At 40.7% G+C, this 14,466-nt stretch overlaps 2 protein-coding genes across 2 annotated transcripts; both read right to left on the bottom strand.

The window, feature by feature from the left end:
* Positions 1 to 238: 238 nt before the first annotated feature.
* LOC119744854 (mucin-2-like) lies at positions 239 to 4,263 on the bottom strand. Its single transcript, XM_038221029.1, has 3 exons — positions 4,001 to 4,263; positions 1,463 to 2,221; positions 239 to 1,172 (listed from the first exon to the last, which is right to left on the bottom strand). Exons 1-3 carry the CDS (start codon positions 4,089 to 4,091, stop codon positions 928 to 930), a joined length of 1,095 nt encoding a protein of 364 aa, XP_038076957.1. The 5' UTR covers positions 4,092 to 4,263; the 3' UTR covers positions 239 to 927.
* A 5,642-nt stretch (positions 4,264 to 9,905) lies between these two features.
* Positions 9,906 to 14,105, bottom strand: LOC119744853 (homeobox protein mab-5-like). The gene is made up of 3 exons (XM_038221028.1): positions 13,219 to 14,105; positions 12,685 to 12,919; positions 9,906 to 11,141 (listed from the first exon to the last, which is right to left on the bottom strand). The coding sequence occupies exons 1-3, from the start codon at positions 13,637 to 13,639 to the stop codon at positions 10,997 to 10,999; spliced, it is 801 nt and encodes a 266-aa protein (XP_038076956.1). The 5' UTR covers positions 13,640 to 14,105; the 3' UTR covers positions 9,906 to 10,996.
* Positions 14,106 to 14,466: the final 361 nt, after the last annotated feature.

The raw sequence follows: 14,466 nt of genomic DNA, 5'->3' as shown, positions 1-14,466 counted from the left end.
CTAGTTAATTGATCAATAATATAAGTAGGCACAGATACGAAACATGTAAACATTATTCACCACACATGACAATAGAGCTGCCAGAGCTTTGAATAGAAGTTTATCTACAATATATAATAACTGAATCCGATAGCATTTTTATAAAATGTGCACATCTAACTATACGTTTGTTTTTATGGGCTTCATTCCTTCCATTTTTGATACAGAACTTTTGAAAAATGTAGAAAGGTTTGTTTATTTTATGTACATGCCCTTTAGGCCCCGAGATTTTCACTCTAAATCCAAGTATACTGTTTCAGGTACAGAGCACTTCATACAGAGGAGAGCAGAGGCCCAATACATCAGTGCCTTTTAATATGAAACAGTACCCCACTGATGGTTCACACCTATTCAAAACTATATCAGGATGACGTCAGCATGACATCACGACCATACCTCTTCGCTCACGGGTTTGTGGGATCATGATTGGCCAATTTTTGTGCACGTGGTTTCGAGAGTCACTCAGAGAGGGGCTCAGAAACCAGACATAATCTTTTCAAATATGATTCTCCAAAAGTGAATGACTATAAAATGAGCAACTCGAAGAATTGCATCCCGTTCGCAAACTGTCCAATATTAAGGATCAGGTGTGAAACCCGTGGCCAAAGGTGCAGTCGTCTAGCTCGAAACGTGCACGTTGGACTGAGACTGATTGAAATATGCACAGGGCATTGCCACTCTATAAATGTATTATTTTGTGTTTTTTTTCCCGTGAAGACTATAGGTAGACTGCAAGTACAAGACCAGGTATAGTCTACAAGTTGTCTGTATTTATCACTTGAAGTATGTATTAATTAAACCTAAACATTTCAAGAGTACTTCATTGAAACAGTACGGTATGGTATATTATTTTCTATTGGCGTGGTCGTGACTCGCGATATTTTTAATTTACACAGCAGTTGCGTCCGTAAGAGAACAGGTTATATCACCCTCAACAAGAGGTCGGTTCTCATCTGCATCTGGCTGGTAACGAGACTCAAACCCATCTGGCGTGGTCCACTCTTCAGCAAGGGGCATGGTCAAGTCGTCCGGGCGTGCATGCTTGCGTCGCCATAGGACGCCACCAACAACCAAGACCAACACGATGAGCAGTACTGAGAGAACTATCGCAGCTATGGCGCCTCCCGATAAACCTGTAGAGTGAAAAGGTGTGATACTACATTATATGTGACCAGGTATACTGCTTTTAAGCGAGCGTGCGGTGAGATGCAAGCTTGCGTTGAAAAATGTTGTTTTCAAAAACAAAAGGTTTAGTCGAGTCTGCCAAAAAAAAACACCCCAAATCCGAAAGAATTAGATAAAAGTAGTTTGACACATTGCAAGCAATCAAAGATTTTGTATCTCGCCGGTAGCGTGTTAACTTCGATGCAAAATCAAAAAGGGAATTAGGGAAACTATTTTAGGGTTTACTTTAAAGAATTACCTGGGCTTTCAGGAGATGATGTACTCTGGGGCATAGCGGTGGTTACTTTCGCTTCTGCAGGTGTCGTTGGAGGAGGCTCAGGCGATGTTGTAGGCGGCATAGGGGCGGTTACATTGGGTTGGTTTGTGGTCATCAGTGTTTCTGAAGAGTTTTGGGTGGTATTTGTTAAACCAGTCGTGGACTGTGCAGGTGTCGTTGGAGGAGGCTCAGGCGCTGTTGTAGGCGGCAAAGGGTTGCTTGCATTGGGTTGGTTTGTGGTCATCAGTGTTTCTGAAGAGTTTTGGGTGGTATTTGTTAGATCAGTCGTGAACTGTGCAGGTGTCATTGGTGGAGGCTCAGGCGCTGTTGTAGGCGGCATAGGGTTGGTTGCATTGGGTTGGTTTGTGGTCATCAGTGATTCTGAAGAGTTTTGGGTGGTATTTGTTAGATCAGTCGTGAACTGTGCAGGTGTCATTGGTGGAGGCTCAGGCGCTGTTGTAGGCGGCATAGGGTTGGTTACATTGGGTTGGTTTGTGGTCATCAGTGATTCTGAAGAGTTTTGGGTGGTATTTGTTAGACCAGTCGTGGACTGTGCAGGTGTCGTTGAAGGCGCCTCTGGCTGCATAGGGATGGTTACATTCGATTGAATTGTGGTTGTCATTGATTCTGAATTCAATGGTGTCGTTGCTGTTGAAACGGGAGGCTCTTTGGTCGAGGCCATCGCTTCTTGTGTTGTCGTCAATCGTTCAGTACTGGTAGTCGTTGGTGGTGTACCGCTATCTGGGGTGCAGGAAACAAAGCTGATGTTAAATTCATGTCAGTCTAACGGGACGAAGTAAGAGTTGCACCACACTGCCGTAGGGAAAGCAAACTCTTAAAGGTTTTGGTTTAGATTCGATCCGACTCTTTTCGAAGTCGTAATGGCACCACTCGTATCTTAGTCACTTTTCCAGGCTATTTTGAAATTGTCATTGTGACAAATAATAGTGTCAATTTACACAAAATATTGTCATTTTGATCTAGAAGCGTATTTGTTTGAATTTGACACGGGAATTTTTAAGAGTGCAGGTAAGGGCATTGATATAATTATATTACTTTAAATTGTGTGCACAAAAATCCAGTGAATCCAATTACATTCACGTGATCCGATTTTACTGACAAGTAACAGAACAAATACAAATTGCATTTACAAAATGTGCTGTTATGGCATGACTTCTTCAAAAATATATTTAAAAAGAAGGCCTTAAAATGCACAAACTTGTGCAAATCCTCACTGGATTTGGCCTCAATTGTGAGGTAAAGACGACAACACCACTGTCATTGCTGTGTAGTACATATCCCATCATGGCTCTTAACATTCCCAATAGCCATGCACAATCCTTTTTTTAGTGTCACAAATACTCGTGGGGTTAACTCTCTTTCACAGATTTGTTTACGGGGGTATCCTGTCCAAACATATATTCCAGTTTTTCTTTCGGTTTCAGGACAATGGTTCTGGCACGAACCCGACAGAAAACAAAAAATTGTGGAAAAAGTGGCTAGACATTAGAGCTCGCCAGTCTACAGGCTTCACTGGGTTTATTTGGGCCACAGAAGGCGATCCTTAAGAACTGATCATTGCTGGGAAGATTTCTTTATTAACTTCCGATGATCTCCTCATCAGTACCGATACCCCCCCCCAAGCAAACTACACTCAGCATGAACTGAAATCAGCTTTATTTGACAAAACGTAGCACAGACATGATACTGACGTCAGATTCACTTAGATTCACTATGTACGTACACACTGTGAAATATTGAAAAACGCTGTTGATATCACATTGTCTGCGTGAACCGAAAGTCAAATTCACTCGTTTTACTTTATGCATTGGTGAATAATAACAATATAACCGCTGCAATTCCTGTGAAGCAATAGGGTCACAACTCACGAGGCTTAACCCTTTCATCGGACTATAACCTTTTGAGGAAATAACTCGAAAAATAGAGAGCTGTTTTGTGTGTACACGATTCGGGCATCCGGTGTAACTAGAAAACTACAGTATTCCAGGAATGTTATTTTTAAAAGTATATAGGCCTACATACTGTACTTAAAAAAAATAAAGTGAGAAACAAAACTGTTGGGCCTATTTTTTTTTATTATAAACAAAAACGGAACAGCGCTCCATAATCACCACAGGGTGTGTCATTAAGCCAACGCACGGTGGATAGAAACAAATACATGTACTTAATCACTAAATATTTCGAGCAAATAGAACGGTCATTACAAAGTGACTGAAGACGACAAGCAAGCAAACAACTCATACTTTAAATCAGCTAAAATAGGCCTATAGGAATTATCGCCGAGATTGTTGAAAATCTCATGGGCGATAACATATCCGTTTCTCCTGCATTTTCATGATTCCAATAATGTCACTGTGACACATTGTCTCTTAGTTGTTGGTTCCCCGTTTCCAGTCCGTATGACTCTTTTTGTAAATGTAAGTACTATTGAGATTGAGGGTTATGGATTCAAGACTAATTTATGGATTTCCACTACCAATCGACATTATATCGGCCTACCTTGTGTGGCTGATGCCAACGTAGCATAAATAAGAAGAACCAGCAATGTGGCTAGTACATGAAGCACCAGTAACTGGGTTCGACCCTTCATCTTGTTTCCGACGGGCTGGTATTTATGATAAGTCAATGATTCTCCTGCCGAGTTTAAAACACTTCCTGAACTACTTGCGCGACAGTGTGGATTTGAAGTTCTTGTTTGATGTCACGGGTCAAAGTGACGCCCCGATTTTGATGGAACCCCAGCAGCCTGCCAGTAAAATACGACCGTTATTGTACAGGAAGCACAACTTTTAATACATGGCGAAACAACTCCAACTAAAAAACGTCGCTTACATGTAGCCTCCATTCCAGACGCAGGGGGTTTGCGTTCTGCTACACCCCATGCGTAGTATATGACGAAAAAATAGCGCAATAGGAAAGAAGACAAGTTACACGACTAAAAATCCATGCTGCAGCCGTGCAATTAAAAAAAAAAAGCAGTCCAGACGGCTACTTTCGGTACAAGCGTTTGTATAACGTTTGTAAAAGTAGGCTTTGCACCAACACTGTTGACACATTACAAAGCGACTGAAAAGAGTTTAGGACCAGTGATCTGTGACGAATCCACAATAATGGTGACCTCAACAAATTCATTCTTTGCTTTTTTCTTTCGCTTTTGCGAGTACAGAATCCACCGACTGTGAACAAGTTCACGAATTGGCTTTTCGCTTCCAAAGTTAGTTGGGGAGGCGGTTGGTTGGGGGGGGGGGGGGGAGATATGGCGATAAACCTCTGGCCCGGACTCGGGGCTTCCGATTCTGAGCATTATGGATGCAATTTGGTTCGAAAGTGGCACTATTTTGCCATGTTGTGGAGGGATCTTTTATCAAGATGACCTCTTTTCGGCTTTGGGAAAAATAGGGGTCATCTTCTTTGAGTGAGAATTACTCGAAAAGTCAATGGTCAACCCACCAAAAAAATGAAAGAAAATCAAAGATGACATGTTGATTATCATTTTTATGTGCAGCTTGGATACCTGTGAGAGTTCTGAGTATTTTTAAAAAGTATGGAATTTTAGCACTAGTGTCTGTGGGAATTGTTGAGCGGTTGGTCCGAGCGAACAGAAAATAAAGTTGGCGCCCTCTACATGTATAGTGATGAGTCATTTGAGGGCGCCCTGTTATCTTGACATGATTCAACTTACAGTTCCGTGAACAAATTGCAACCCAGTGGATCGACCGCAAATCAGTCCACGAAGCTCATGAATAAATGTTATTAATTCAAATTATTCTATATTATTCTGAGAGCAATGAAATTGGGGGCTTGAAGACATATAGTACTGCGCCTCTGGCCAGGGTGGGGCTTCCAATTCTGAGCATTTTGGATGCAATTGGGTCTGAAAGTGGCGCCATACATTTGTGAAGCCATGTTGTGGCGGGATCCTTTTTCAAAATGGCGACTTTTCCAGTTTGGGAAAAACATTCGTTTTAGGGTTGGTCTTCTTTGGGTAAGAATTTCTCCAACTAGTTATTGGTCAACCCACCAAAACTGAAAGGAGAATGAAAGACGACATGTTGATCATTGTTTTACTCTGCAGCCTAAACACCTGCAGTTATGCGACAATTTTAAGCACTTCAAACAGAGTTTTGAAGCATGGGAATTTATCACTGGTGTCTATGGGAATTTACTTACTGGGTGGCAGCTTGAGACTTGTTTTATCTGTACCCTTGTTCAACCCTGGACCACAACTGCGTTTTCGCAAATAAATTGTATGCAATTTTATGCTACAGGTTTCTTCCCAGACGAAGGCCCAGCAGCATTTGATAAATCTCGATTGCGTTTGATTCCTTACCCCAAGAGCGATTTTTTTAAAACTTACAACGTAGTTTTCTTTTCTGGGCGTGTGATGTGACCAAACAAGGGTGTAGAAAAATATTGCTCCTATTATTAATTTCTAAATTGCAATTTACAATAATTGTTTAATGAGGATAGCTTACTTTACGTATGAAGTATTTCAATAATAATAAAATTAGGATAGCTTACTTTACGTATGAAGTATTTTAATAATAATAATAATTATAATAATAATGCTTACCTGGGATTGGACATTTGGGAGACATCCCCATAGACTTGTGCACAAAATTTTTCAAACTTAAATGTGCCCTAACCCAATATTCCCTTGTCCTTTTCCACGAATTTCGGTATGTTTACTAGCTAGACCACGAGCAACAAATACAATCTAACTGCGACGATAACATTTTGCCTCTAAAGGGGGCTGCCCTAATGACCGATGTCTCCCATCGTGCAAAGAAATTACGATAACGTGTCTCCTTAATTGTACCCTTACACGTATAGTAATACTAATAGTTAACAAGGGTTTCTTATATAGCACTTTCAACTACGATCAAAGTGCTTTACATTATTATTGTAAGCACACTAACACCCAGGTTATTACTGAACATACATTTATACACATAACAAGTTGAAATACGTAAAATGTGTTCTAACTTTCCACTTAAAACAAAAGTACACCTTAATTTATGCACGTGGTATGTCCAGTCTACACCGTTTTAAAGGCTCTGTTAGATACACATTTTAGAGGGATATACAGACCATAACAGTTTGTAAATATAAAGTCGTCTCCATTTTTTTTAAGAGCTGCACTTCATGCTAGTTAATAAGCAACGAAACAAGTAAACACAATAATAATAATAATAATAATAAGTTAAAATTTATATAGCGCCCGTCCGTGAAGAAAATCATGCTCCAAGGCGCTTTCTATATATAAAAGTTAAGACACAGGATAAAATTACAATGAAATGTATACTTAAGAAGATTGAAGCCCGGTTCATACCCCACACAGATAAAAATACATGCGATGTACATGTAAACTTAAAAAGAAACGGAACCCCGCCTCGCCCCAGCACCAACGCGTAGCCCGAACCGGCTTTAAACAATGTAAAACCATTCCACGCAAACATTCCACGCAATAGAGCTGCTAGAGCTCGAAGTAAAAGTTTCAATAGAATAACTGAATCCGATCTATGATCAGGTTGAAATTTGGGCATTTTTGTAAAAATGTGTACCTCAAACTATACATTAGTAATCACATGTAGCCTCCATTCCAGACGCAGGGGGTTTGCGTTCTGCTACACCCCATGCGTAGTATATGTCGAAAAAATAGCGCAATAGGAAAGAAGACAAGTTTGCACGACTAAAAATCCATGCTGCAGCCGTGCAATTAAAAAAAAAAGCAGTCCAGACGGCTACATTCGGTACGAGTGTTTGTATAACGTTTGTAAAAGTAGGCTCTGCACCAACACTGTTGACACTTTACAAACCGACTGAAAAGAGTTTAGACCAGTGATCTGTGACGAATCCACAATAATGGTGACCTCAACAAATTCATTCTTTGCTTTTTTTCTTTCGCTTTTGCGAGTGCAGAATCCACCGACTGTGAACAAGAGTTCACGAATTCACAAAAGTTCCTAAGAGTTGATCGCCATATCAACCATAGTATCAACCAATATTCATTGGACAGCGCCCTCTATAAAACTATCACTTATACTACATGATTTAGTTTAATGACAAACTATTCCCTCGCTCCCCTACACCATCCAAAGGCCATGGTGACGTCGATTTTTCCCTGATCTCTCATTGGCTGGATTGTGCATTGCCCATGAACCGGGGTTGACAACTCACGTCCCACAATGCATTGCGGCGTCTGCGTTTGTTTACAGGATTTTGTGAATTTGCGCAAGCCCTCTTGAAAAAGGACGAGCGAACAAAAAACAAAACGGATGTGTTATGGAGTCCTGAATGTAAGAAGCAACGTATAGTGCCCCATACTGCGTATCCGTGTATGTGCCGCCATTGCGTGACCTGCAATTGCAGAAACATTAACCTCGCGGTTAGATGCAATCGGGTCAAGGCGTATAGTTCAATAATCGTTTTTGTCTTCGGCAAAATAAGTGTTACTGAAATTATAGTTTGCTTCGTAATAAACCCTCAACACGGAGCAACATGTGAAGCAGACGCGACAAACAAGTGTTAGTGCCAGATTCAAGGAGTGCATGCAGTTGGCGTGTAACTGAACGCACGTCCTCTTTTCGATATAGGCCTAACCCTTTCGTTAGCAAAAGGTGAATCCAGCGCAAACATGTTCTTTTCGAAATCACTTAAGAATATAATAACTGGACAACCAGGATAAGTGAGCTAAACGAACGAATTATTTGTCATTTCAAGTGTATGATGCGATTTCCGCACTGTTTACATTTTACTGAAATCACAGTCACGATTTTGTTTTCGCCGAGCCTTGTTGGGGTGTCGAGCTGATGTCCTTGGCTCATATTGAACCAGAACACGGACTTCTACTTGCACTCTTCTCCAAATTTAATAAGAGAAAAAACCTTACTTTTACTCTAAGGAAATGAGTGGAAAGTTCGTCCCTTCAATTCACAGCATCAATTCATTCAGCAACCTTAATGATTTGCTAATTTAGCTTGGTAAACAAAACCAAACACAACAAAAACAAAAGGATTACTGTGTTGATTCTTCTCTTTAAAACATGTTTATTTACGTCGATGGGAATATTAATCGAGTTTATACCTAGCAAAACATTTGTACCGATATGGCATTATGACTGAAGGAAAACCGATTCGGATGAGAATGAAAAAAAAATGGTCTAATGGCCGAGGGTTGCTCTCGTATACAAGATCCACGTTTTACTTTTCTTCAGTTCTGACAAAAAAAGAGTCAGGATTTATCAAAGCAAAATATCCATTCCTCCCAGCCGCCGGCAATTATTCTTTCATGATGGGTTGGAATTAAGGCTCGTTGCCGTAGCTAGCGCCGGCAGCGGAGGGGGAGATTTCTCATCAGCGCCCGGCTTCCGGGACAGGTGCAAACCCGCTCCGCAGCACTCCAATCCTCGGAGTTTCGTGGTTTTTTTTCCCCCTCTCAGCGCGCATATTGCACGTCCCAAGCCAAATTGTTTACTCGTATTGTGCATTGATTATAGGGCGAGGGACGGGTGACATGTAGGGGATTGTTGGGAACGCAAATCATTCACTTACGGCTTTTTCCCCTTCACTTTTATTCCTCTCCTCTTCTGATGACTGGCTATATTGCATTTCATCAGTGATGAAAATCTATGACCATGTAGTTGTGACCATTACACGTATGTTTTGTCACTTTTAGAAGGTGCTGATATCAATCAGTGGACTTGGGTGAGTCATGCAGAAATCTCTGGTGTAGTGTGCAATGGAGATTCATGCGCTCATCAGAGTCAAAATCCTCGCAGAAACAAACGAAATATGTTTAGTACAATTTATTTTAACGTGCTGGATCTTTTTGAGCTCATGCAAAATTGTTAGTGGCGCCTGGCTAATTCTCTGTCGTGACAAACTAGTATTCCGATTGCCAGCACTGTGCAAGGTCTAAATCATGTAATTTGATAAAAGGGCCTAATTTTATAGACTAGCTTTTATTTTTTTCAATATTATTTACATTTGTATTTTGCTAATATCTCCTCATTTGGGTTCCTCATTGTATGAGTTGTGCACGATTATATGCTTTCAAATTTCGAGGGACCTAGTTGAAATAGAAAGTTAATATTTACATAAATACATAACTACCAACTTATTCGTTGATTTGTTTTGTTTAAAACATGAAAACAGTTATTGAACTGAAGTTCCAATAATGACTATGTTTGAGCCAACCGACCCCCATCCTTCTCCTCCCCACCCCTCCCCTCCCCCACCCCCAACAAAACCCCCAAACATTGTGTGTGTTTTTTAATCAGTGATAAGGGAAGAATGAAGTACATGTATTTAGCCCAACCCGACCTTAAAAAGATCTCGTTCCACAGGCCAATACCTCAGCCACTACTTAAAACACTCAATGAGATATCAGACTACCGCAGGTGTTAAGATATGTACAATTATTAACAATTTATTGCATGAAGAATTGCAATCAACTACACCAAATACCAGATAGAAAGAACATTCCAATAATTAAAATAGTTTATCATAGCTATTGCACTGTACACGGTTTATTTGTTTGCATTTAATCTCCTGACTTTTCACTAATTTAAAAGAGGGAGAACAGACGTTGGATTCTTGGAATCGTGTGGAGATTTTGTTTGTTCAAATTCGTTCAGAACAAACTGTTCCGAAACAATATTTATATTGATACATCCTTTTTGATACGTAACAGTACCAGTGACTTCAGTGGGGGTGCTGAAGGCAACGCATTTTATTCTCTATATTTGTACAGGTCCAGTGTATCTCCCTCCAAGGTCATAAAATGTAAAGAAAATTCCATCCATTTTATCCTCCCGATTTTAGCTGTTGCTGAGAGAGGCAAACGGCAGGTCAATTCGAGATTAATTTGATGAAGTCATCTGTTGACTCTAATAACGTCAAGCAACTCCCGATTTAAAGTTAAATCTTAATCGGGAAGCAATTCATACTTAATTCGGTGGGATTTCATCTGTGTGAAGGCTTAAACAAATATTCTGTTAATCGTGTGAACGAAATGAATTACTTTCAGTTTGTTAATGTTGATTGCCTTAACCAATTATTATTGCCTTTTGTGTCATGGAGGACCAAAGACGACGAAAATGATAACCAATATAAAGGAGTCCTTTTATGATTTCCACATTCTCGGTCACATCTTTAGCTGAGCTCTGATGATCGACAAAATGTCAGAGATAATGAATGTATTTCTTGTAAAGGTTAGAAAAAAGAGAGAAAAGTTTGTTTGAGGTGAAAATAATGTGTCTCGTTATTCGTATCGATGAAGCCAGAAGAGAAAACTAACTCTTTTGGCAAAACCTTTCCAGTTCATATATAGACTGGCATGTGTGATTATGGGATCACAGGATAGCTTACTGAAATAAAATAAAAGGTATTATCGAAACTCCAAAACATCAACTACAGTTCCTTGACAGAAAGACTCTGTGATTTTTATCAACCAATAAAAGCATCAGATTCAAGTTTATTGCGACGTCTTGAGTCAGATACTAAGCTGGTGGTATGGCCTTCCAATGGTGGCAGCGGTGGGATTCATACTGGAGGTTGCAGGATTGTAGTAGCAGGCTCCACAGAAACTTGGATAGGTGGCGGCATAGGTGCAGCCGGGTGTCGGAAGACCCATACTCCTGTTGACCAAAACAATGGAAGATTAACTGTTAATGTCTGAAAATAATGCCGATCAGTACACTTCACGAGGCCAAGGTCCTACATATCGCTTTGTTTCGAGTACGAGTAGCCTATAATTCGCAGGACTTTAGATTAATTTGATTTTAGTTCGGGGCTGTTCCATTACTTAACAAACCACACAGCCAAAGCACCATCTCGACATAACTTGTTAATTTGTTGAAAAGTATATCAACCCTATTCTCAACAAATCGATTCACGTGTTATACAATCTGGTAATCATTCAGGACAACCTCTTAGCAATAATGATCTCATTACATCGTCATAAACAATATCGACCTTCTATAATTAGATTAGCCATTTTTGAATTAACGCTACACAAATCGAGTGTACGGACACGAGTGCCCCTGCCTAATACGTTTGTCACACCTTGCGGTATCGATTTTTCCTGATGCCTTATTTCCCTTCGCAATTTATTTTGTTTGGTAAAATGAAGTGGTACTGGTCGACTTTATAGTTCAGACACCTAACACACACCTTCGTGACACGAATGTAGGTACTTTGTGGCTATTTTAATATGACATTCTAAAATTAAAATGTTGGTGAATGTTTTGACTTATCTCGAGGCTTATTCTTAATATATTATTTTGCGGGACGTTGGGGCAGTTGCCAAATTTCGAGGATGTTTATGAGGTATGAAATAATTGAAGCTATAAATAATATACTTTTTACTTAGTCGACTTTTGTCAAACGGAATCAAGTGAATCAGATTAGTGACAGTTTCACAGTTACATCTCTTCCGTTCGTGAAAAAGCGAAAAAGCGTTCAAATTTTGCAATTCATTTGATTTGGACCAGGACTATTTGGATCATTCCCATTATTTATTTCATGTGCCAATTTAAAAAAAAAAGACGTCGACCATGTTTTAGCTACAAAATCAACTGCCAAAGTGCCAAGCATGCTACATTATGAATATTTTGTTTCAATGAAAACAAGGGGGATTGTTTTTATATTTTCCGTATCAAACGACAGCGTATTTGCCACAAATATGGCTTGTTAATGTAGGCTAATGAGTTAAACAGTTGGGAAAGACAGTTTGAGTAGATTTTTCACTACTGGACCACGAGTAAAATTCAATTAGGTATCCCAATTGAGTTTTAAAGAAGTTAGGAAACGAATGACATCTCATTCACATCAGAAAAAAAATCGTTACATTTTTGACGATTAACAAAAAGCCAAAAATTAGCAAAAAAATCGGGATAAATATTTTAAACATTTGTATGCATTCTTTTTGCATTTAATCTTATAACGACGGAAAATATGCTGACATATTAAAGGTAGTGTTCACATATACATATAATGAAGGCCAAAAAGCTCCAAAAGTTAGGCAAGGTGGTGCTCTGTGGGGAAGCATTGTAATGATTGTAAAATTGTAGATGAGTGGTCCTTCAAGATATTAAACTGACAGTAATTGTTAATTTTATGCCACGGTTACATTTTCCGCTTTAAAATACTCTTTACTTGTTTTTCCCCCTTCCTCCTTACCTGTATTGTTGATCAAGTTGTGCCTTCTCAATCCTCTTATCCTTAGCCCGGCGATTCTGGAACCATATCTTGATCTGCGTCTCCGTCAAGCTGAGTAGCTCAGCCAGCTCGACCCGCCTCATCCGCGTGATATACTCGGTGCGATGGTATTCCATCTCCAGCTTGAGGGTCTGATCGCTGGTGAAGGTGGTTCGCTGGCGCCGTTGCCGAGTCTCCTTGCGTCGCCTGCGAGTGACTGAGATGTCAGAGGGAGGGACGAAACGGAATAGTTTCAATTTTGGGAAGAAAATGGTCGCAAATTCCTCTGCAAGGCCCATTTGAGCCAATGATAAATGCCTAAATGTAGAATTTGTCGATGAATATTAGAAGTCCCTCATTTTATTTTGCACAAGATGAAAGCAAGAAAGTGCATCACAATAAGTGATCAGGTTTTGTAAAAAAAATGTATTTAAATTTTTAACACACGATCCCGATTTATTATTGGAATTTATTTGGTAGCCTGGTAAGTGACAAATGTCACCACCGTATACTTACATATGCTGTTGGAAGTCCCAAATGACATACTGGGCGATCTGCTACAATTCAGGTTAGGAATCCCTGTCAGATCCCCGTATCGTAAGGTAGCCGCAGCTGCAGCCGCTGCCGCACTGGAGGCCGCAGCGACTGCCGAGGCAGAGTCCATAAGCTTGGAATACACGTGAAAGCTGCTCCCGGAGTGGCTGTGTATCGACGGTACGGCTACGGCTCTGTCCCCTGGACCCATCTGATCTCGGCCCGCCGGCTCCCGTTTGACTGGACTCTCGCACCCAGGGGTTACGAGGGATTTGAAGGCCGATAACCGGGGCTCCACTCCCAGTGTCAGATTCGTTGCGAGTAGCAGCGGGGACGGCGGGCTCGGGTTGACGGGAGACGGCGGCGTTTTCCCCGGCGTGTCACTCACAGAAGACCCCTCCATCTTCGGACGCTGAGATTTACTATAAGGCTCTGTATAGCAGTCGGCGAGGCCCTGCCGTGTAAACTAAGCTGCGTACCGTCTGACTCAATAGGCCTCATCGGCTAAACCGTTGAGTACATGAGTGAAAATGTGTTTGACAATATGTAATAACCGCGTGTAATTTGTTCACTCGCCCCTCCGCCCCGCCTACCGTTTTCACAGTAATCCTCGGTCCTCATCGTAATTTATATTATATGCGATGTTGACTTGTGCTGGCTTCACAAATGTGATGGCCGTTGATTACACAACTAGCCGTCCACATTGGTGATTGACAGCCCTCCGCGTGCCCTCATTGGTGCAAAGTGCATCCGGCGCGCATAGCTCATTTGCATACTTAATAGGAATGGCAGGTGTTTTTTTCGGCCGTACTTAATGGCGTTTTTCGGTTGCGGAGCTTGTTTTCATTGTCAGCGCGCTTGTGTAGAAAAGTACGGGGGCAAAAAACGAAGAGTTATTTCGCCCGTGCCTGATTCGCCGGAAGTGCTTAGGCCGTGATAAATGCATGGGCCATACATCGCATTCCCTTTTGCATTCCTTTTAAAGGAGCGAAATTGTGCAAAAAGGAGGATCTTCATTCAAAACACGCCACATTTTCCTGCGGGAAAAAAAGAAAGAAATATCAGCAGCTATCGCAGCGAGGTTAAAATGTTTTAAAGTTGTGGATCGTTAAAACACAGATATTTCAATCTGATTTTTTTTTTTAAGAAAACTTTCCTCTAAATCTATTTTCCAAAACCAAATTCTCAAAACAAGTGTTTTCACGCAACGTCACCTGTATAAGCTGCGAC

Source organism: Patiria miniata, unplaced genomic scaffold (assembly GCF_015706575.1).
Source record: "Patiria miniata isolate m_02_andy unplaced genomic scaffold, ASM1570657v1 HiC_scaffold_7, whole genome shotgun sequence".
Taxonomy (NCBI): domain Eukaryota; kingdom Metazoa; phylum Echinodermata; class Asteroidea; order Valvatida; family Asterinidae; genus Patiria; species Patiria miniata.
This window is presented reverse-complemented; position numbering and strand designations above follow the sequence as displayed.